The 23,444-nt window shown below is 44.5% G+C and overlaps 1 protein-coding gene across 1 annotated transcript in view; it reads right to left on the bottom strand.

Annotated features, from left to right (window-relative positions):
- LOC126273386 (neural-cadherin) overlaps positions 1-23,444 on the bottom strand; it is a 432,448-nt gene that overhangs the window by 294,429 nt on the left and 114,575 nt on the right. The window contains exon 3 of the mRNA XM_049976939.1: positions 15,926-16,041. Coding sequence (XP_049832896.1) covers positions 15,926-16,041 — 116 coding nt within the window. The remainder of the gene's footprint in view (positions 1-15,925; positions 16,042-23,444) is intronic.

Raw genomic sequence — 23,444 nt, 5'->3', positions numbered from 1 at the left:
CAAGTCAACACAGTCCCTTTCTTTCTTTCTTTCACTGGTGCCATGTCCACCACTGACGCAGTGTTGGCATTGTTAGGAACGGATTTGGCAAGGTTAGTGGAAAGGGGTGGCCGGATGCCCTACCTGCCGCCACCCCGTACCCTCTGGGATGGAATTAGTGTACCTCTACTGTCTGCGTCGAGTGTAATTAATGGAATAGTGCGAGCGTGTTGAGATGTCTGCAAGTCGTGTAACTGAGGCGGAACGTGGGGACCCGCCCGGTATTCACCTAGCGGAATGTGTAAAACCGCCTAAAAACCACATCCATGCTGGTCGGCACACCGGCCCTCTTCGGTAATCCGCCGGGCGGATTCGATCCGGGGCCAGCGCGCCCACCCGAGTCCAGGAGGCAGCGTGTTAGCGCTTTCGGCTATCCTGGCGGGTCCAAGTCATTGCAGTCCCTCAGGTTCCGAAATTGGTGCAGAATGGTTTCACGAACGCTCCACACGAGGGCTCATGGCCGCAATATTGAGGAAATTTGGCATGACATCGAGCAACATGTGTGTGACTTAGACCCAACTCCAACCGATCCATATGCGGAGTTGAACAGCTTCATATCAGCACAGCTCCCCACCGTAATAGGGTAGCATGGAGAGCTGCATCAAACCAGTCTCAGGACTGAAGACCACAACAACAACCCCACCGTTATCAGCGTCTCGTGCAGTGCATGCCACAATGCGTCGCCCCCTTTTTTAAGACCACAAGGGATGCTACACGCTACTAGACGGCTGTGCCTAGTACAGTTGGTCACCAATGTACAGGGTTTTTATAAATTAGTTATACAAAAGTAACCTTTAATTGCAAAAAGCGTAAATAAGTTCCAGAAATGTTTAATGTAGGACTCAATACAGTAAATCTTCAAGTTTTATTCCCTGCTGACAATGTTACTTACCGATGCTTCCGCTAGATGGCACGTGTGAATGAGCTATTCCAACAGATATCATGTAGTCGTAGAACAGTGTTGTTTATGGTTTCAAGAATCTAAATCCGCTACTACAGTTCAGACGCAATTCAGGACTAGATATCTTAAGCCACCACCTCAAAGACAAACTGTTATTAATTGGTACAATAATTTCCTTGATAGTGGTTGTGTAGCACATAGGATGCCAGGTCGTGGTCGGCCAGTAGTCTCCGACACAGCAACTGAACGAGTTGGGCAGCCTTGCATTCGTAGTTAGGGTGAATCAACGAGATGTGGCCGCTTGGAATTGAATACGCACAGTGCTACATTACGGAAGGGTTTGCGGAAACGCCTGTCTTTCACGCTCTTCAAACTGGAATTACTGCAAACCTTATGAGGCAGTGACAAAGAAAAACGAGCTAAGTCTTGTGTAGAAATGTTTAGCAAAATGCAGGCTAAAGACGATTTTCTTTATTTTTTTTTTAAAAGAAACAACTTTGCTCATTGACGAAGTCTCCTTCCATACCTGCGGTAAAGTGAATCGCCATAATGCTCAGATATGGGGTGAGCAGAAACCACGTCATGTAATCGAGCATATGCGGGACTTGCCTGAGGTAAATGGTTTTTGTGCTATAAACTGAAACAACATTCACGGTCCTTTCGTTTTTTTCGGGTCAACTGAAATTGGCATATAGTACTCGAAAATGCTTGAAAGTTATCTAATGCCTCAATTACAACATGATACGGGAACATAATTTTTTCTGCAAAATGCCGTGTTACCAGATCATCATTGTGAATATGTCGTGTATATGTACTGATGCACACATATGGTTATTGATGTGCAGTTTTGACCACCTGTTTATTGAGTTTTATTTCATGGGTTGGAGTTGGGTCTAAGGCACGCACATGTTGCTCAATGTCATGCCAAATTTTCTCAATACTGCGGCCATGAGCCTTCGTGTGGAGCGTTCCTGAAACCAATCTCCAACAATTTCGGAACCTAAGGGACTGCGTTTCTTAAGCCACCACGACTTCTTTGTTGTCTTGATGAATATACGATACACACTGAGATGGCAAAGTCATAGGATGCCTTCTGATATCCTTTTTCCCGGCGTTTACAGCAGTTCCATTTGGGGTGGACACGTCGTTGGAAGTCCTCTGCAGAAAAATTGCGCTATGCTGCCTCAATATCCATACATAATTGGGGAAATGTTGCCATTGCAGGATTTTTTGCACGAATTGATCTCTCGATTATGTCCCAAAAATGTTCTATGGGATTCATGTCGGGCGATGTGGATGACCAAATTATTCGCTAGAACTGTCCAGAACGGTCTTCAGACCAATCGCAAACAACTGTGGTCCACTGACATAGCGCATTGTCATCGATAAAAAATTTCATGGTTGTTTGGAAACATGAAGTCCTTGAATGGCTGGAAACGGTCTCCAAGGACACGAACGAGGCCATTTCCAGTCAATTATCGGTTCAGTTGGATCAGACAGACCAGTCTATTTCATGCCAATACAGCCCACACCACTATGGAGCCACTACCAGCTTAGACAGTGCCTTTTTGGCAACTTGGGTCCATGGCTTTGCAGGGTCGGCGCCACACTCAACCCTACCATCAGCTCCTAACACTAACAGCTGAAATCGGCAATCACTTGACCAGGCCACGGTTATCCGGCCGTCTAGGATCCAGCCGATATAGTCACGAGCCCAGTAGAAGTGCTGCAGACGATGTCGCGCTGTTAGTGAAGGCACTCGCTTCGGTCGTCTGCTGCCATCGCCCATTATCGCCAAATTTCTCCTCACTGTCGGTACAGATACATTCATCGTACGTCCCACATTGATTTATGCAGTTACTTCACGCAATGTGCTTTGTCTGTCAGCAGTGATAGTTCTATGTAAACACCGCTGCTCTCGGCCGTTAAGGAGAGGTTTACTATCTTTTGGTTCAAAAAATCGATTTTTTGAAAAATTGCATTCTTGGATTCATAAAATTGTTTACAATCCACCCCTGAAACGGTTTTTCCGAACACGGAACGGAAATGTTTGTTATTCGCGGCTGAGCAAAAAAATGCACCTTCCTGAAATCGGCCTTTTTCACGCACCAGTTTTTTTCTTTCGGAGGGCGTGTTATTGCACCTGTGCTAGGGAAGAAACACACAAAATTCAAATTAAGGTTTGACCGCGTGTGTTTGAAAGTTAGCCCCAAGCATTTGCATTTCGGTGTGTTGTTGTTGTGGTCTTCAGTCCTGAGACTGGTTTGATGCAGCTCTCCATGCTACTCTATCCTGTGCAAGCTTCTTCATCTCCCAGTACCGACTGCAACCTAAATCCTTCTGAATCTGCTTAGCGTAGTCATCTCTTGATCTCCCACTACGATTTTTACCCTCCACCCTGACCTCCAGTACTAAATTGGTGATCCCTTGATGCCTCAGAACATGTCCTACCAACCGATCCCTTCTTCTAGTCAAGTTGTGCCACAAACTCCTGTTCTCCCCAATTATATTCAATACCTCCTCATTAGTTATGTGATCTACCCATCTAATATTCAGCATTCTTCTGTAGCACTACATTCGAAAGCTTCTATTCTCTTCTTGTCTAACCTATTTATCGTCCACGTTTCACTTACATACATGGCTACACTCCATACAAATACTTTCAGAAATGACTTCCTAACACTTAAATCTATACTCGATGTTAACAAATGTCTCTTCTTGAGAAACGTTTTCCTTGCCATTGCCAGTCTACATTTTATATCCCCTCTAATTCGACCATCATCAGTTATTTTGCTCCCCAAATAGCTAAACTCCTTAACTTTCCTAATCTAATTCCCTCAGCATCATCCGACTTAATTCGACTACATTCCATTATCCTCGTTTTGCTTTTGTTGATGTTCATCTTATATCCTCCTTTCAAGACACTATCCATTCCGTTCAACTGCTCTTCCAAGTCCCTTGCTGTCTCTGACAGACTTCCGATGTCGTCGGTGAACCTCAAAGTTTTTATTTCTTCTCCATGGATTTTAATATCTACTCCATATTTTTCTTTTGTTTCCTTCACTGCTTGCTCAATATACAGATTGAATAACATCGGGGACAGGCTACAACCCTGTCTCACTCCCTTCCCAACCACTGCTTCCCTTTCATGTCCCTCGACTCTTATAACTGCCATCTGGTTTCTGTACAAATTGTAAATAGCCTTTCGCTCCCTGTATTTTACCCCTGCAACCTTCAGAATTTGAAAGAGAGTATTCCAGTCAACGTTGTCAAAAGCTTTCTCTACGTCTACAAATGCTAGAAATGTAGGTTTGCCTTTTCTTAATCTAGCTTCTAAAATAAGTCTTAGGGTCTGTATTGCCTCACGTGTTCCCATATTTCTACGGAATCAAAACTGATCTTCCCCGAGGTCGGCTTCTACCAGTTTTTCCATCCGGCTGTAAAGAATTAGAGTTAGTATTTTGCATCTGTGACTTATTAAACTGATAGTTCGGTAATTTTCACATCTGTCAACACCTGCTTTCTTTGGGATTGGAATTATTATAGTCTTCTTGAAGTCTGAGGGTATTTCGCTTGTCTCATACATCTTGCTCACCAGCTGGTAGAGTTTTGTCATGACTGGCTCTCCCAAGGCAGTCAGTAGTTCTAATGGACTGTTGTCTACTCCGGGGGCCTTGTTTCGACTCAGGTCTTTCAGTGCTCTGTCAAACTCTTCACGCAGTATCGTATCTCCCATTTTGTCTTCATCTACATCCCCTTCCATTTCCATAATATTGTCCTCAAGTACATCGCCCTTGTATAGACCCTCTATATACTCCCTCCACCTTTCTGCTTTCCCTTCTTTGCTTAGAACTAGGTTTCCATCTGAGCTCTTGATGTTCATACAAGTGGTTCTCTTATCTCCAAACGTCTCTTTAATTTTCCTGTAGGCAGTATCTACCTTACCCCTAGTGAGATAAGCCTCTACATCCTTACATTTGTTCTCTAGCCATCCCTGCTTAGCCATTTTGCACTTCCTGTCGATCTCATTTTTGAGACGTCTGTATTCCTTTTTGCCTGCATCATTTACTGCATTTTTATATTTTATCCTTTCATCAGTTAAATTCAGTATTTCTTCTGTTACCCAAGGATTTCTACTAGCCCTCGTCTTTTTACCTACTTTATCCTCTGCTGCCTTCACTACTTCGTCCCTAAAAGCTACCCATTCTTCTTCTACTGTATTTCTTTCCCCCATTCCTGTTGGTTGTTCCCTTATGCTCCCTCTGAAACTCTGTACAACCTCTGGTTCTTTCAGTTTATCCAGATCCCATCTCCTTAAAATCCCACCTTTTTGAAGTTTCTTCAGTTTTAATCTACAGGTCATAACCAATAGATTGTGGTCAGAGTCCACATCTGCACCTGGAAATGTCTTACAATTTAAAACCTGGTTCCTAAATCTCTGTCTTACCATTATATAATTTATCTGAAACCTGTCAGTATCTCCAGGCTTCTTCCAAGTATACAGCCTTCTTTTATGATTCTTGAACCAAGTGTTAGGTATGATTAAGTTGTGCTCTGTGCAAAATTCTACCAGGCGGCTTCCTCTTTCATTTCTTTGCCCCAGTACATATTCACCTACTACGTTTCCTTCTCTCCCTTTTCCTACTACCGAATTCCAGTCACCCATGACTAATAAATTTTCGTCACCCTTCACTATCTGAATAATTTCTTCGTCATCTGCAGGGCTAGTTGGCATATAAACTTGTACTACTGTAGTAGGTGTGGGCTTCGTATCTATCTTGGCCACAATAATGCGTTCGCTATGCTGTTTGTAGTAGCTTACCCGCATTCCTATTTTCCTATTCATTATTAAACCTACTCCTGCATTACTTCTATTTGATTTTGTGTTTATAACCCTGTAATCACCTGACCAGAAGTCTTGTTCCTCCTGCCATCGAACTTCACTAATTCCCACTAAATCTAACTTTAACCTATCCATTTACCTTTTTAAATTTTCTAACCTACCTGCCCGATTAAGGGATCTGACATTCCAAGCTCCGATCCGTAGAACGCCAGTTTTCTTTCTCTTGATAACGGCATCCTCTTGAGTAGCCCCGCCCGGAGATGCGAATGGGGGACTATTTTACCTCCGGAATATTTTACCCAAGAGGACGCCATAATCATTTAATCATACAGAAAAGCTGCTTGCCCTCGGGAGAAATTACGGCCGTACTTTCCCCTTGCTTTCAGCCGTTCGCAGTACCAGCACAGCAAGGCCATTTTGGTTATTGTTACAAGACCAGATCAGTCAGTCATCCAGACTGTTGCCCCGTCAGCTACTGAAAAGGCTGCGCTGCCCCTCTTCAGGAACCACACGTTTGTCTGGCCTCTCAACAGATACCCCTCCATTGTGGTTGCACCTACCGTACGGCTATCTGTATCGCTGAGGCACACAAGCCTCCTCACCAACGGCAAGGTCCATGGTTCATGGTGTGAAAACTGTGGAGATCGCGACTTTCCTGGCAGTGAGCAGCTTCAACGAAGCAATTCTGAAGACCATGACAACGACGGACGTCACCCTGGGACTCCACTCGACGCAGTTCGCCAAGTATTCGGACGACCACCGGATTCAAGCGGCCGAAAACCCTTTTCACCGGGCGTACGAGCGGCTCTGGAGCAGCGCAGGATGGACCAGATCGAGCAGAAATCCCTCTATGAGGAAGAGGAAGGACTAGTTTATGGACCCGGAGTAGCAGATTGAACGTACGTTGCATAATATTGTATTTATATGTAGTCACAATTTCAAACGTGTTTTTCTCGAAATGACGTTTTTTTTTATAGCGCGGTATGGTAACTTCAAATCTACTGATCCTATTGGCATGGTTCTTTGTTTCCGACGAAGCTAACTAAGTTGTCTAGGAGTTGTGGCACTTTTATTCCGACCCATCAACTATAAATATTTTTACTTGGTCGACGAAGACGAAAAATCGATGAAAAAAAAAAACCCCTATTTTTTCAAATGGCCGCCATTTTGTTTCTTATGATCCAAATAACTTAAGCGAGGTACAACTCCTAAAGAATCTTATATACTTCGCTAACGTCAACTCAATTTTGATTTCAGACGAGCCGGCTGACCTGTGACATACCGCTCGTGATGGTCTACATCGAAATTTTGTTTCGTTCCGACGGCACTTCCGCCTTTGCTCTTCGACATTTCCGGTCGAAAAATTCCAGTTTGTAGAAGAAATATCAATAAACATTTTGACCAAATTTCACATTCATATCTTTAACAAATCGCGAGAAAAAAATTCTTAAAGAACATGATTTTTTCGGGCCAAACCTCCCCTTAAGTGAAGGTCATGGGTCACTGCGTTGTCCTTGGTGAGAGGTAATGCCGAAGTGTGATGTTCTCGGCACACTCTCAGAACTTCGGATCGCGGAATATTGAATTCCCTAACAATTTCCGGAATGGAATATTCCAAGCGTCCAGCTTCAGCTACCATTCCGCGTTTAGAGACTGTTAATTTCCGTCGTGCCATATCATATCGGAAACCTTTTCACATGAATCGCCTGAGTACTAATGATAGCTCCGCCAATGGACTGCCATTCTATACCTTGCGTACGCGATACTACCGCCATCTGAATATTTGCATATTGCTATCACATGACTTTTGTCACCTCACTGTACAGGGGGCAAATTCAGCTGCATAATGTGATAAAAACCTATAGTAACTTCGCCAGTGCCTAGAGTGTTTCTTGCTTTGAGATAGTCAGCTTTAAATATCAGGAGTAGGTATTTCAGTATTTTAGAGACAGCGTCGTTTCATCGATAAAGCAGTGATGCCTTGGAAGATCTCCACAGCGAGTCTCCAAGAGCGCGCCTCGAGGTACATCGTCAACTAACAGATCTGCATTTAAATTCTGAATTTACAGGCAGAAGCAGCTCAGCGCACAAAATGCGAAAATACAAGTCCGTGTCAGATGGACCGCGGGTGGGGCTCCGTTACGACGTCGCTGCCGGAGCATTACGGCGGCAAGCGGCCCCGTGCGAGGTGTGTGGCGGTGCGTGCTGATGGCCCGGCGAGACCTGTTACGGGCGCAGGATCCTCGGCGGCACAGATAGCGGGGAGCAGGCGTCTGCCGCGGCAAGTCGTCGCTGCTGGGTGGGCTAGGCTGCCAGCACTGGCGGGGGGAGGGCGCGGCGGAAACAACAGGGGATGGCCTACCGCGTGCGTGGTCCCTTTCTTCAACACTTTTTTTTTTTTTTTGGTCATCAGCCTACTGACTGGTTTGATGCGGCCCGCCACGAATTCCTTCTACACTACTAGCCATTAAAATTGCTACACCAGGAGGAAATGCAGATGATAAACGGGTATTCATTGGACAAATACATTATACTAGAACTGACATGTGACTACATTTTCACGCAATTTGAGTGTATAGATCCTCAGAAATCAGTACCCAGAACAACCACCTCTGGCAGTAATAACGGCCTTTTGCGCCTGGGCATTGAGTCAGACAGAGCTTGGATGGCGTGTACAGGTACAGCTGTCCATGCAGCTTCAACACGGTACCACAGTTCATCAAGATTAGTGACTGGCGTATTGTGACGAGACAGTCGCTCCGCCACCATTGACCAGACGCTTTCAATTGGCGAGAGATCTGGGGAATTTGCTGGCCAGGGCAGCAACCGAACATTTTCTGTATCCAGAAAGGCCCGTACAGGACCTGCAACATGCGGTCGTGCATTATCGTGCTGAAATGTAGAGTTTCGCAGGGATCGAATGAAGGGTAGAGCCACGGGTCGTAACACATCTGAAATGTAACGTCCACTGTTAAAAAGTGCCGTCAATGTGAACAAGAGGTGACCGAGACGTGTAACCAATGGCACCCCATACCATCGAGCTGGCTGATACGCCAGTATGGCGATGACGAATACACGCTTCCAATATGCGTTCACCGCGATGTCACCAAACACGGATGCGACCATCATGATGCTGTAAACAGGACCTGGATTCATCCGAAAAAATGACGCTTTGCCATTCGTGCACCCAGGTTCGTCATTGAGTACACCATCGCAGGCGCTCCTGTCTTGTGATGCAGCGTCAATGGTAACCCGAGCCATGGTCTCCGAGCTGCTGCAAATTTCGTCGAACTGTTCGTGCAAATGGTTGTTGTCTTGCAAACGTCCCCATCTGTTGACTCAGGGTTCGAGACGTGGCTGCACGATCCATTACAGCCATGCGGATAAGATGCCTGTCATCTCGACTGCTAGTGATACGAGGCCGTTGGGATCCAGCACGGTGTCCCGTATTACCCTCCTGAACCCACAGATTCCGTATTCTGCTAACAGTCATTGGATCTCGACCAACGCGAGCAGCAATGTCGCGATACGATAAACCGCAATCGCGATAGGCTACAATGCGACCTTTATCAAAGGCGGAAACGTGATGGTACGCATTTCTCCTCCTTACACGAGGTATCACAACAACGTTTCACCAGGCAACGCCGGTCGACTGCTGTTTGTGTATGAAAAATCAGTTGTAAACTTTCCTCATGTCAGCACGTTGTAGGTGTCGCCACTGGCGCCAACCTTGTGTGAATGCTCCGAAAAGCTAATCATTTGCATATCACATTATCTTCTTCCTGTCGGTTAAATTTCGCGTCTGTAGCACGTCATCTTCGTGGTGTAGCAATTTTAATGGCCAGTAGTGTATCATCAAATATGTCCCCACGCTCTAAGATGGTGATTCTTCTTGTTCACTCCAGTAGATACGAGATTCTGTTTCTGAACATTCCTAGAAAGACGTTTGCACTATCGGGTCGTCATCTTCTACTCTGCGGTCTTGCAAATCATTTTAACAAGCATTTTATAACTGTTACTGAAAAGATTGAGTTTCATGCTGACTAATGCTGTCATGCAGTATCTCAAACCAGTCATCGTAAATATTAGGTTGGTGTGTAAGTTCGTGTCGTTTTTGTTTTGTATCTTGTTATTACGATCGTAGGGTTTCATTTATGGATTCTCATTTTTATTTGTAGTTCACTACTGTTATTGAGTTTATATATTGTCGTTTTATTATTTAGAGATTGTGAATGGAGCTTTGGAGCTAGAAAATAGTGTACCAAGTGGAGAAACCAGAACATTTCCGGCATATTCTTCTGTTTGAGTTGAATAGGAGGGGTAACAGCAGCGGAGGCAGCGAGAAACATTTGCACTCTGTATGGGGATAATGCCGTTGGCGGAGCACAGCAAAAAAATGGTTTTATCGTTTTAAGGAGCATCGTTTTAACGTTAGTGACTTTCCATGTTCAGGAAGACTTTCGGTATTTGATCAAGTTCGTTTAGTGTACATCAGTGTACTCGAGAAATAGCATAGGTGATAAAATGTGATAATTCCTTCATAGTGCGATATTTGCATGCAGTGAGGAAGGTTGAAACATAGGGTGTTCGGTACTACATGATCTAAGCCAAAATCACAAAAATCAGCGGTTGGATATATGCGCATCTCACTGCTTGCTCCTTCTCTCTTGGCTCGTGAATTTCACCGACCCTGTTTTGTATCGTCACTGGTGAGGAGAAATGGTGCTGAAATTTTCGAGACTGCTGACAAAAACGAAACTTGATGGAAATTTTACGGTTCAAAATGGAATGGTTGAGCCTAAAAAAAGCAGAAATTCGCCGTACAAAGGACCTACGGATATCAACAAAAGATGATGTTATGCATCTGGTGAAACAGCGTCGGTGTGGTGTACTATGAATTGCTTCTGCGAGGTGTAACCATCCCTGTTGACATTTATTGTCAACATCTGAGACGTCTAGCAGACGCAGACCAGAACGACCAGGAAGATTTAGTTAAGTGACTCTACTCCACACTAACACTACAAAGGAAATCATTCTCCACCTGATTTTGCGCCCTCAGATTCCTACCTCCTTGTCGAACAACGTTCAAGTAAATTAGTTTCCTGATGAAAATGCGCTCCAAACATGGTTCGACGAGTCTTCCCCTAAAAACCACGTGATTTCTGCAGCCGCGGAATCGAAGAGATGCACCAACGTTGGCGGTCTGTTGTAAATAGTGAAGGAGAGTATGTTACTGATGACTGAAGTCTCTGTTATGTAAATCTGTTGTTTTTACTGTACCTACGCAAAAACGCTACGAACTTGTGCATCAATCCAATAACTTCAATAATATATGAACCTCTCTACGTCAGTATTTGTAATGTCTGCCATAAAATCTTCAAATTAAAAAAATCTGATGGTTATGATATAATATTAACTAAAGAGTGTTTTTCTGAGCTGAGTAACATATTAAGTAATCTATGTAACCAGATACTTATCAGTGGAACAGTTCTTCAGAGGTTGAAATAAGCTGAAGTTAACCATTTGTTTAACAAAAAAAAAGATAAACAAGTACCTTAAAATTGCCGGCCGGGGTGGCCGACCGGTTCTAGGAGCTACAGTCTGGTACCCGCGCGACCGCTACGGTCGCAGGTTCGAATCCTGCCTCGGGCATGGATGTTTGTGCTGCCCTTAGGTTAGCTAGGTTTAAGTAGCTCTAAGTTCTAGGGGACTGGTGACCTCAGAAGTTAAATCCCATAGTGCTCAGAGCCATTTGAACCATTTTGAACCGTAAAATTTCCATCAAGTTTCGTTTTTGTCAGCAGTCTCGAAAATTTTAAAAAGGAAATATACAATCGTCTGCTTAAAAATCTGACAACAAATAATAATTATGTTGTCAAAGTCACAGTTTTTCTAAAGGGTTCTAATATTGAGAAGGCCATCTACATCTACAGTAAGAATGTACTTAATTCAATAGAAATAAATTACATGATTTTTACAATGTAAATCACAATATCCCTTTAAGTAAATTACAATATTGCAGTGCAACAGAATCTTCTGCTAAATGTTCTAATCCTATATGTCTGACAGAATGCAAAGGGTATCATTTGAAAAGAGGCATGTATCTATCAAGCATCATCCAACTAGAAAATAATTACATGTGGATTCCCAAAAGGTTGCAACTCAGGGTCCTCACTTTTTTCTTGCGTACATCAATGGCCTTTCATCTGTGACATTACCAGATGTCAAGTTTGTTCTATATGCAGGTGATAGAAACATTGTAATAAATAGCAACACAAGTATACTCTTAGGAAGATGACTAATGAAATTTTCGTGGGTGGGTGCAAGCCAATTTTTTGTCATTAAATTTTGAAAAAATACACGACATGCAGTTTAGAACCTGTAAATAATTATTCACTAAGTACAATGATTTTGCTACCAACCGCAATCATAAAGTCAGTAAAACTGTACCCTTTAATTAACATAATAAACGAATCCTAAACGAATCCTTCGCATCAGGGAAATGCTCACAGTATTTAAAACAGGCAAGAGTTGAACCTCTACTAAAGAAAGGTAATACAGAAGATAATAAAATTATCGGCCCATAATAGAATGAACTATGAAAGACATATTAATGAATTACTAGAATAAGTACAACCATTTAAGTGAATCACAGTCTGGTTTTCGAAGTGGTAGAAGTACGTAATCAGCCACAGCAGAATACACAAAAGTGGTGTTTTGCGCTCTTGACAAAGGTGAGTGTGTCGCGGGCATGTTTCTAGATCTTTTTAAGGCTTTTGGTACTGTTGACATATGATTCAAGTAAATAAGCCAGGGCATTAGGAGTAAAACTAGTATCTTATGAGTCGTTCCGAACCTACTTTTTCTTTGAGTTGTCAAGGCTGTACGCCTGGTTGGTTAGGAAGGAGTTGAAGTTTGTGATGTCTGAAGATGGGTGTAATCCAGAAACGCGTAACATATTCTAATAAAAGAGTCAATTGAACATCTCATTACTTTATTGCGATTGTACAGCATTGGTTGCCAATTATTAACTTTTTCTTACCAATTTGAAATGAGCTCCTTTTCTTACCAATTTGAAATGAGCTAACACTTTCGTTGGATCGTTCCTCCCCAGTTTCTTTCGCTAGATGACCCACTCGTTTCCCTTTCAGTTTAATATGCGAAGTTGTTATAACATTCTCAGTTCCTGTCATACCTTTGACCCATTTACTCAACTCGAGTCCATTCCCGCTATTTCCGTACTTGCTCTTTTTCACAGCTTTTTCGGTTGTGTTCTAAGGCAACTGGCTCCACTCGGCATGGCGAGGATAGCCGAGGGCCTACTGGAAGAAGCAACATTGGCTCCTGCTGGAATTCCAACGTTAACAGCCGGTAAGATTTACAAACATTTCTACAATGTAGTCGGGGTGACTATAATGTAGGAATGCGCGGTAATGTCATCGGCTGTTAACGCCGGATGGCGTTTTGGGCATAGTACGAAGCAGTGGTTGGCGGGTTTCCCTCTATTGGGTGTTCAAAAATGGCTCTGAGCACTATGGGACTTAACAGCTGTGGTCATCAGTCCCCTAGAACTTAGAACTACTTAAACCTAACAAACCTAAGGACATCACACACATCCATGCCCGAGGCAGGATTCGAACCTGCGACCGGTTCTGGAATGCGTGCCTAGAACCGCGAGACCACCGCGGCCTGCTCTATTGGGTGTGATCGCAGAGTTAATTTCAGTTCGGTACGTGTTAAAGTTCTTCGATACTGTAGAGCATCGGATTATTTATCAGTAGAGCTCAGAATCATCCTGTACAACTGATGAACCTCTAGGTATGCTGTGGCTACTGACGCGGATCTAGAATCTTTCGGAATCACAGCTGCCTAAGAAGGATGAAGGAAAGAGCCTATGTTGGCTACACTGAAGGAATAGGTTTTAGCCGGTCTCATTTAATTAAATCAAAAGGAAGTAACAGTTTAAAAACATCTAGTAAACAAAAATATTATGATATTCAAGACATGCCAATATGAACGATCCTGTTGCCCGCGCTCAGTCAAGAATGTTGTCTTCTCCCTTTTGTCCGCTATGTGACGGGGCATGGTCGAGAACGATAGCACAATAATAGAGATCTTTCAGGATAGCCGCCAGAGCTTAGTACGCTGTGCTGACTTACACAGACATACAGGGTGTTTCACTAAATTTGTTTTCCTCCGTAAATTACGAAGTAATAGGCGACGGAAATATTTATTGCGGTAGGTCACCATACGAAACGTTACACTGTCGGCGGAGCTATGAACATAGGTTGTTGTGTTATTATCCAAAGACTTACAGCAAAAAGACACAATTTTTTAATGGAACAATAGTTGTTTCTATCATTCACTGGAATCAGTAACATCAGCTGTGTATGCATCAACGTAAATTACATTTCTATCACTTTTTCTTTTGGAGCTTCAACCCTTCAGAGTTTCAGGGATAGATGCCACGCACGCTGCGCATTAAACAATGGCCCTTCTAAGTGTGGTGCGGCCGAGTTGTAACGTCGCCGGTGTCATGGAGCGAGAAGCTTCCTCGATGCGCTGTTAGACTGCCGACTGTCGCCGCACACGGCCGTATACCCGACAGTTCGAGCCACACAAACAAACAGGGCTCAATATACCACAATCACTGGCATCAGATGAAGATGGCATACACGAACACCGAGTACGTTGTGATGTTGCTGATGCTCAGCGAGTGCCGACACGATGCCACTGAAGCAGCCATGGCGTACTTCGCGAGATGTCCTAGGCGAAGAGCTCCGGCACCCATTACATTCTTAAGTACCGAACAACGACTTCAGGAAACAGGCAGCTTGGTAATGCACCACAGGAACAGACGAAGAACGGCAAGAAGTGAGGAGACTGAGGTGTTTTAGCTGCAGTACAGCACGATCTTCATGCCAGCTTACGAGCCGTTGCTGCAGTCGCTGGTGTCAGTCGCACATCTGTGTGGCGTATAGTACACTGCCACAGGATCCACCCGTACCGTCCATCACTGACCCAGGGGCTGCATCGAAACGATATCCGTGCGAGAGTTACATTCTGTGAATGGGCCATGCGTAATTTCACGCTGGAGTCTTTAGAAGGTGTGTCCACGTTCACAAATTAGTGAATCGCCATAATGTGCACTACTGGGCCGTAGACAATCCTCGGTGAGAACGACCTGTCGACTGTCAATGGAGATGGTCTATTAATGTGTGGTGTGGTATCCTTGGGGATGAAATCATTGGTCCAGACTACCTCCCATGTTAACTGACAGGTGAGTTATATCGCCTGTTCATAGACGACAGTTTGGGTGCTCTCCTTGAACATGTATGTCTACACACTAGAGTCCATATGTGGGTACAGCACGATGGTCACCCAGCCATTTCTGCACGTGCTGTTGCGGAAGAGCTAAACAACAGGTTTGCAGGAAGGTGGTTGGGGCGCCGCGGACCTCATTCATGGCCCGCAAGGTCGCCCGATTTAACACCATTAGATTTCTTTTTGTGGGGATATCTAAAGGATCGTGTTTATGTCACTGAGGCCACTGAGGCCACATCCCCAGACGATCTAAAACGGCGCATCGAGGACACATGTTGCTCCGTGATACCGGCGCTGTTACATCTCGTCCGAAGATCCTTTAGAAGGTGCATTGCATTGTGCATTCAGGAACATGGACACACATTTGAACATCTCATTTAAATAAACTTCCCACCGCCTGAACATCCATCACCTACCACAAAGCCATGTATTATGTACAACTTTGAAGGGTTGTAGCTCCCAAACTAAAAGTGATAGAAATGTAATTTAAATTGATATATACACAGCTGGTGTTACTGATTACAGCGAATGATAAGAAACAACTATTGTTCTATTAAAAAAATTGTACCTTTTTGCTGTGACTCTTTGGATAATAACACAATAAACTATGTTCATAGTTCGGCAGACAGTGTAACGTTTCTTATGCTGACCTACCACCATAAATGTTTCTGTCGCCTATTACTTCGTAACTTACAGAGGCAAACACATTTAGTGAAACACCCTGCATATCCATCGTGCCTTCGCCTCGCACGGCAGGCGTTCGCGCGGGCACGCTCGGCGACTGCGGCGCGACTTGGCTTGCAAAATTGACTACTCACCCTCTTCCTCGTCTCGTAGTCCAGCGGGCCCGCCACGTAGATGGCGCCCGTCATGTTCTTCACAGCGAAGGATCCGCCTATGTTACCGCTCGTGATCTCATATCGAATACGGGACGCTGCAACACAGGGAACACACGCATTACAATGATACGTAAGGCACGTCTAATACAAGCCTACAAAAAGTACTAACAAATGGTTCAAATGGCTCTCAGCACTGTGGGACGTAACATGTGTGTGATGTCCTTAGGTTAGTTACGTTTAAGTAGTTCTAAGTCTAGGGGACTGATGACCTTAGATGTTAAGTCCCGTAGTGCTTAGAGCCATTTGAACCATTTTATGTTGATCCCTCTTCCACTGAACTAAGTTTCTGGGGAATCGTATTATGGCACCTGCTGCGTTCTCCTCGTGAGTACACAATATGGAGTAACAATGGAACAAATGAAGACGAACGTATTGAGGAGCGACAGAAAAGAGATAAGCGGCTCACTTAATGTAAAAATAGGGAGAACCATGTAATAGGCGAAGTGAAGGAATTATGCTGCGTTGGAAGAAGCAAGGAGGTGGGGGGGGGGGGGGGGTGCAAAAAGGACTAGCGCAGGTAAAGATAGCATTTCACGTTAATGTCTACTAGCATAAAACACAAATCGTAATTTGAGATAGAAATTTCGCAGAACATGTTTCCGGAACACAGCACTGTTTGAGACCGAATCATGGACTGTGGGAAAATGGGAACAGAAGACACTCTAAGTATTTAATACGTGGCGTTACAGAAAGACGAGGACAGTTAACATAAGAAATGAAGAGGTTTGCGAAAAAGTGGCGAGGAAAGAAATATGAAGGAAAGCACTGAAAGAAGGTGATAGCATACGTATTAAGACATCGTAGAAGAAGTTCGTGTAACTAGATGGGGCTGTAAAGGGCAGCAATTGTACGAGAAGACAGAGATTACAACGTGCACAACAAATAAGTGAGGATGTTGGGTACAGATGCTACTCTGAGATGAGGAGAGGGATGATACTGCACCTCTCCCCCCCCCCCCCCCCCCCCCCAAAGAAAGCTGGTGACGGAAACCTCGTCCTACTAAATAACTTGGTTAATCACAAAAGGATTGCAAGGTTAAAAGTGTCCATTTGATGGCTAGATCAGTTATGGCCTATTCCAGCATTTAACAAGACACTGCAGATCACACCTGTGAAAAGATTCAGAATTTTCTAACTGCAAGTCAAAACCTACAACTTTATCTACAATGATGGGTAACTGAAATTCAATTACCGTCTAATAGCGTGAAGCAGTTGATGACTGCCACTGCTCGTTATGGCTTTGGTGAGCCACTCTGATCCACGTTGACTCAACATCAGCTCACAACTTATTAATATTGTTCGTAGCGAGGTCTAAGGTTTGCGTATCGTTCTCTACAGCTTTTTAGATATTCCCTGCAGGACGTAAGTTACGTGATGTCGGGAAGCCTAGCAAGTACCTCATGTCAGAGGAATGTTGATCAGCCTGCTCCGACACAGTGCGGTACACAGTTTTTTGCATTATCTTGCACAATGTAAGTCTCGAGAGAGGTGCTGTAGCTGCCGAAGAAGATGTACATGTCGTGGATGCTGATGCTAGGATTGTTCACTTATGGCTGGATTTGTTAGATGTACGATTCCACATCAACATTCCCCGTACAGTGATACCGGCAGCAACGCTGATGTGAATACTCTAATAAGGGATCTGTGGCCTCCTCTGCTTTTTCTCGCAAATATACTCTGCAGTTGGCGTCTGTACCAGATGTTAACCAGAATGCGCGACTTCTGTTTCTTCCATGTTTCTAATGTCTGTACTTCGTACGGCTCTGACAGTTGAACTGACACTGGCGCACATGCTTCGCGCGTCCACAATGGCCAATCAGATCATGAGATTTTGTTTACGTTGCTGTGGTAACGCCTCAGTGTTGCCGTAGTGTTAGGCGATCCCTGATTTCAGTCAGTAGTTCAGTTTGTGTGTGTGTACGTGTACATTCCACTAATTCTGTGAGTTTCTTGAAATGTGTATGAAAAATGGCTTCCCGTAGTGCAGAAAAGAGGACTTTTGGAGAGAACGTACGCTGAAATTTTAAGGAAGAGATCGTATCGTGCGACTAAGACGACTTTTACGAAAGCGCTATCAGAACATTTACACATGTGCTATAGCAGGAACGAGGACCGGACACTTAAAAAGTAGACAGCCATTTCTTCACTGGCAGTACTACATGTCACTCCATTGTTTAAAAAAATAAAAAAAGTACTGGCTTCTGGAGAAAGATGGGAAGAAAGGTACTAACGGAACGCGGAGACACTGTGCCATAGAGATCTCGCTTCCTGCGTGAGTTGCTTACAGTGAAACCGCAGAATGTAAAATGGATTGACGAAAGATGGGTCACGTGCGTCCTACGCAATCCGTCACGTGGGCAGGAACTTCTATCATTAATGAAAACATACAAACCACAGAAGACGCAATATGTAATTGATACGTTAGCAGAGAGCCATGCCCACAAAGTTACACGTCTTCCACCGTGCCACTGTCATTTCACCGCCATCAAACTTGTCTGGGCTCAAATAAAAGCAGATGTTGAGGAGCATAATGAAACCTGTACGTTGTGAGACGCAGAGATGCTGGTAAATGAGGCTGTCGCACGACGAAAGCCGTAAAATTGGAAGAACGTCGAGTGCTATGTGTGCAAATAGATTACAAGGTCGAACATACACAGAAGCGCCAAAGAAAGTGGTACAGGTATGCGTATTCAAATACAGAGAATATGTAAACAGGGAGAACACGGCGCTGCGGTCGACAACGCCTTTATAAGACAAGTGTCTGGCGCAGTTGTTAGATCGGTCACTGCTGGTACAATGGCAGGTTGTTAAGATTTAAGTGAGTTTGAACGTTGTGTTGGAGCACGAGCGATGGGACACATCATCTCCGAGGTAGCGATGAAGTGGGGATTTTCCCGTGCGCTCATTTCACGTATGTACCGTGAACATCAGGAATCCGGTAAAACATCAAATCTCTGACTTCCCTGCGGTCGGAAAAATATCCTCCAAGAAAGGGACGAACGACGATTGAAGCGAATCGTTCAACGCGAGAGAAGAGAAATAATACCACAATTTGCTGCATATTTCAATGCTGGGCCATCAACGAGTGTCAGCGTGCAGGCCATTCAACGAAAGATCATCGATATGGGCTTTCGGAGCCGAAGGCCCACTCGTGTACCCTTGATGACTGCACGAAACAAAGCTTTACATCTCACCCGACATTGGACAGCTGATGACTGGATGCATGTTGCCTGGTCGGACGAGACTCGTGTCAAATTGTATCGAGCGGATGGGCGTGTATTGGTATGGAGACAACCTCATGAATCTATAGACCCTACATATCAGCAGGGGCCTGTTCAAGCTGATGGAGGCTCTGTGATGTTGTGGAGTTTGGACGGTTGAGTGACATGGGACCCATTGTACGTCTAGATACGACTCTGACAGGTGAAAAATATGTAAGCATCCTGTCCAAAAATGGTTCAAATGGCACTGAGCACTTTGGGTTCAAATGGCTCTGAGCACTTTGGGAGTTAACATCTGAGGTCATCAGTCCCATAGAACTTAGAACTATTTAAACGTAACGAACCTAAGGACATCACACACATCCATGTCCGAGGCAGGATTCGAACCTGTGACCGTAGCGTAGCTGAAGCGCCTAGAACCGACGGGCGACACCGGCGGGCTAAGCATCGTGTCCCATCGTCTGTATCCATCAATGTCCATTGTGCATTCCCACGGACTTTGGCAATCCCAGCAGGACAAGATGAAACCCCACACGTCCAGAATTAGTACAGAGTGGCTTCAGGAACACTTTTCTGAGTTTAAAGACTTCCTCTGGCCACCAGACTCCCCAGACATGAACATTATTGAGCTTGTCTGGGATGCCTTGCAATAGTTCCCTCGAGCACTAGTAAAAACTCTAGTCGAGGCCATACCACGTCGTGCTGCGGCACTTCTGCTTGCTCGCCAGGGCCATACACGAAGTTAGGCAGGTGTACCAGTTTCTTTGGCTCTTCAGTGTAAAAGAAACCGCAAGAAAAGTATCCAAACGAAATATTGTGATTTCTCTATCAGGCGATGAGCACAGCAGCAGTGGAGGCATCGAAAAGTGTGTGATTGTGACGAGAGATGATCAGTCAGACGAAGATAATCTTGGGATTTCCTTTCTCCCGCACGAAAAATAAAGGTAACGCCTTCATTCGATTTTTTACACGTAACATTTGTGCATTTTGCTCTACCTTGCTAATGTCCAAAATCTGTTTGTGTTGGTTTGTGTAAGGAGGTAAACACTACTAGCGCATCTGTAGCCCTGGCTGCAGTGAGGGCGGTGGGTGGGAGGTGAAGGTCTGTCAGCGCGTTTCCCACACCGTCTGTCGATGGTCCACTGCACCTCCGTGTCGATCACTGTCAACCGTGCTGCCAGCTGTCAGAGCTCTTCTCTCGCTGTACGGAGTACAGCGGCAGTAGTGCTGGCCGTAACGCAGTTAGTGATCTGTTCTGTGAGGTTATGGGAGGCACTCTGATGGATCGATGATTTTTGTGGCCCCTCATTGATATTCCTGGATGACACTGCTACGTATATGTTATCGTCCAGAATTAAATTTGTCAGTAATCTGATGGAGCTAAATTGTGACATATGTCCTCCGTGAGAGTTTGTCGCAGTAAGGCATTTACGTAGCTGCGATCTGTATAAAGCCTGTGGAGGTTAGTCTGCGGTATCCATTTCTACTCTTCCACTCTTCCATGAGAGCGTGTGCTGGAGTCTGTTGAGTCTATGGTGCAACAGGGCAATTATGAACAAATATGTTGATCATGTCCCACACATGCACTATAATACAAGGGGAGGGCACGACGTTAGGATTACGAATTTACTTAAGACTTTGTACGCCCTCAACAGCCCATTAAAAGAATATAACGTGCAAGCAGTAAGGTGCACTATTCTGGCAATTCCAAGAAAATCGAAAGACTAGTTTTACGTGTTTACTATACCTGTGCGAAGAAGCCTTTTGTAGGAAGAGAGCATGGTCACGTGTTTTGCGTTCGTGTTTAGCAAGAGGATCGTTGACAAGGCAACGGTTCGAATCCTATCAACACTTATTTTTAATCTATATTTTTTCATCATTGGTCACATTATTTAATTTATCTGACATTTGAGAGTTAATTTAAAGAAAAAACCCACATACATTTTCATGAAGTTGTAGTGAACTCCATACGTTATTTGACTATCTACACTACTGGCCTTTAAAATTGCTACCCCACGAAAATGACGTGCTACAGACGCGAAATTTAACCGACAGCAAGAAGAGGCTGTGATATGCAAATGACTAACTTTTCAGAGCATTCATACCAGGTTGGCGACACTTAGAACGTGCTGACATGGCACTACCAACCGATTTCTCATACACAAACAGCAGTTGACCGGCGTTGCCTGGTGAAACGTTGTTGTGATGCCTCGTGTAAGGAGGAGAAATGCGTATCATCACGTTTCTGACTTTGATAAACGTCGGATTGTACCCTATCGCGATTGCGGTTTATCGTATCGCGACATTGCTCCTCGCGTTGGTCCAGATCCAATGACTGTTAGCGGAATATGGAATCGGTGGGTTCAGGAGGTTAATACGCAACGCCGTGCTGGATCCCAACGGTCTCGTATCACTAGCAGTCGAGATGAAAGGCATCTTATCCGCATGGCTGTAACGGAAGGTGAAGCCACGTCTCGATCCCTGAGTCAACAGATGGGGACGTTTGCAAGAGAAAAACGATTTGCACGAACAGTTCGACGACGTTTGCAGCAGCATGCACTATCAGCTCGCAGACCATGGCTGCAGTTACCCTTGACGCTGCATCACAGACAGGAGCGCCGGCAATGGTGTACTCAATGACGAACCTGGGTGCACGAATGGCAAAGAGTCATTATTTCGGATGAATCCAGGTTCTGTTTACAGCATCATGATGGTCGCATCCGTGTTTGGCGACATCGCAGTGAACGCACATTGGAAGCGAGTTTTCGCCATCGCCATACTGGCATATCACCCGGCGTGATAGTACGGAGTGCCATTGGTCACACGTCTCTGTCACCTCTTCTTCGCATTGACGGCCCTTTGAACAGTGGACGTTACATTTCAGATGTGCTACGACGCGTGGTTCTATCCTTCATTCGATCCCTGCAAAACCCTACATTTCAGCAGGATAATGCACGACCGCACGTTGCAGGTCCTGTACGGGCCTTTCTGGATACAGGAAATGTTCGACTGCTGCCCTGGCCAGCACATTCTCCAGATCTCTCACCAACTGAAAACGTCTGATCAATGGTGACCGAGCAACTGGGCAGCTGCACCTGTACACGCCATCCAAGCTCTGTTTGAGTCAATGCCCAGGAGTATCAAGGCCGATATTACGGCCAGATGTGGTTATTCTGGGTATCATTTCTCAGGATCGATGCACCCAAATTTCGTGAAAATGTAATCACATGTCAGTTCTAGTATAATATATTTGTCCACTGAATACCCGTTTCTCATCTGCATTGCTTCTTGGTGTAGCAATTTTAATGGCAAGTAGTGTACTATTTTTCATTAAATTTTCATGGTACAGGCATGGAAAACCGAAGTCAAATCTCAATAAATAATTGTACGAATGACGTTATTCAGTAATTCAGTAAGTCACAATGTGCCAGACCACAGGAGTAATGTAGAATTACTCGTCGGATGTGCTCTCGACATCACACGTTGCAGGATGGTATTTATCATACAGACATGGAAAGATAAAATTGAATAGGCATCTACTAAATCGAATGAATGTAGTTTCCTCACATTTTCGGGGAATGTTCAGAGTTTCTAAGAGAAAACACAATTCGCTGACATTTTGAAAAATTTCTCTTTCTTCCGATGGTTTTGATGCAAGCCATGTATGGCCAGTGATGAAAAGATTGATCACAAATTAAATTTGGGTGGGAGTAGAACCATCGGCTCATACACATTCCTCCTGCGAATCTCGAAGCTCACCACTTGACCACCATGAACTCAGACGTCCGGTACTACGCACAGACACATCAGTTACATAATAGACGCGTAAAACTTTTCTCGTAATTTCCAGAATAGTGCACTTTACTACTTGCACATTATGTTTTTCTAATGGCGTACTAAAGGTGTAAAACTAAGTAAATGTGTGATCGCAAAGTCGTGGCCTCCGCTTGTTAGAGATCATCATGTTCTGCACGTTCAGCCTTAACAAGACGTTCCTGATGATTCTCTACATGCCACTTGCCATTAGTGTACATGCAACTAGATTCAACGTCGCTAATGTATGCAGCAACCGCCACGTTCGATCTGCTCTACATATTTCTTGCCTGGAAGTCGATCATGGACAGCTGCAAGATCTTCATGGCGGTCAGTACGGTCATCCAACACGATAACAGAACGCCTCCGGAGAGTGTCGACATTCTGGAGAAGATTTCTCATGCA

This window comes from Schistocerca gregaria, chromosome 5 (genome assembly GCF_023897955.1).
Source record: "Schistocerca gregaria isolate iqSchGreg1 chromosome 5, iqSchGreg1.2, whole genome shotgun sequence".
NCBI classification, from domain to species: Eukaryota; Metazoa; Arthropoda; class Insecta; order Orthoptera; family Acrididae; genus Schistocerca; species Schistocerca gregaria.
This window is presented reverse-complemented; position numbering and strand designations above follow the sequence as displayed.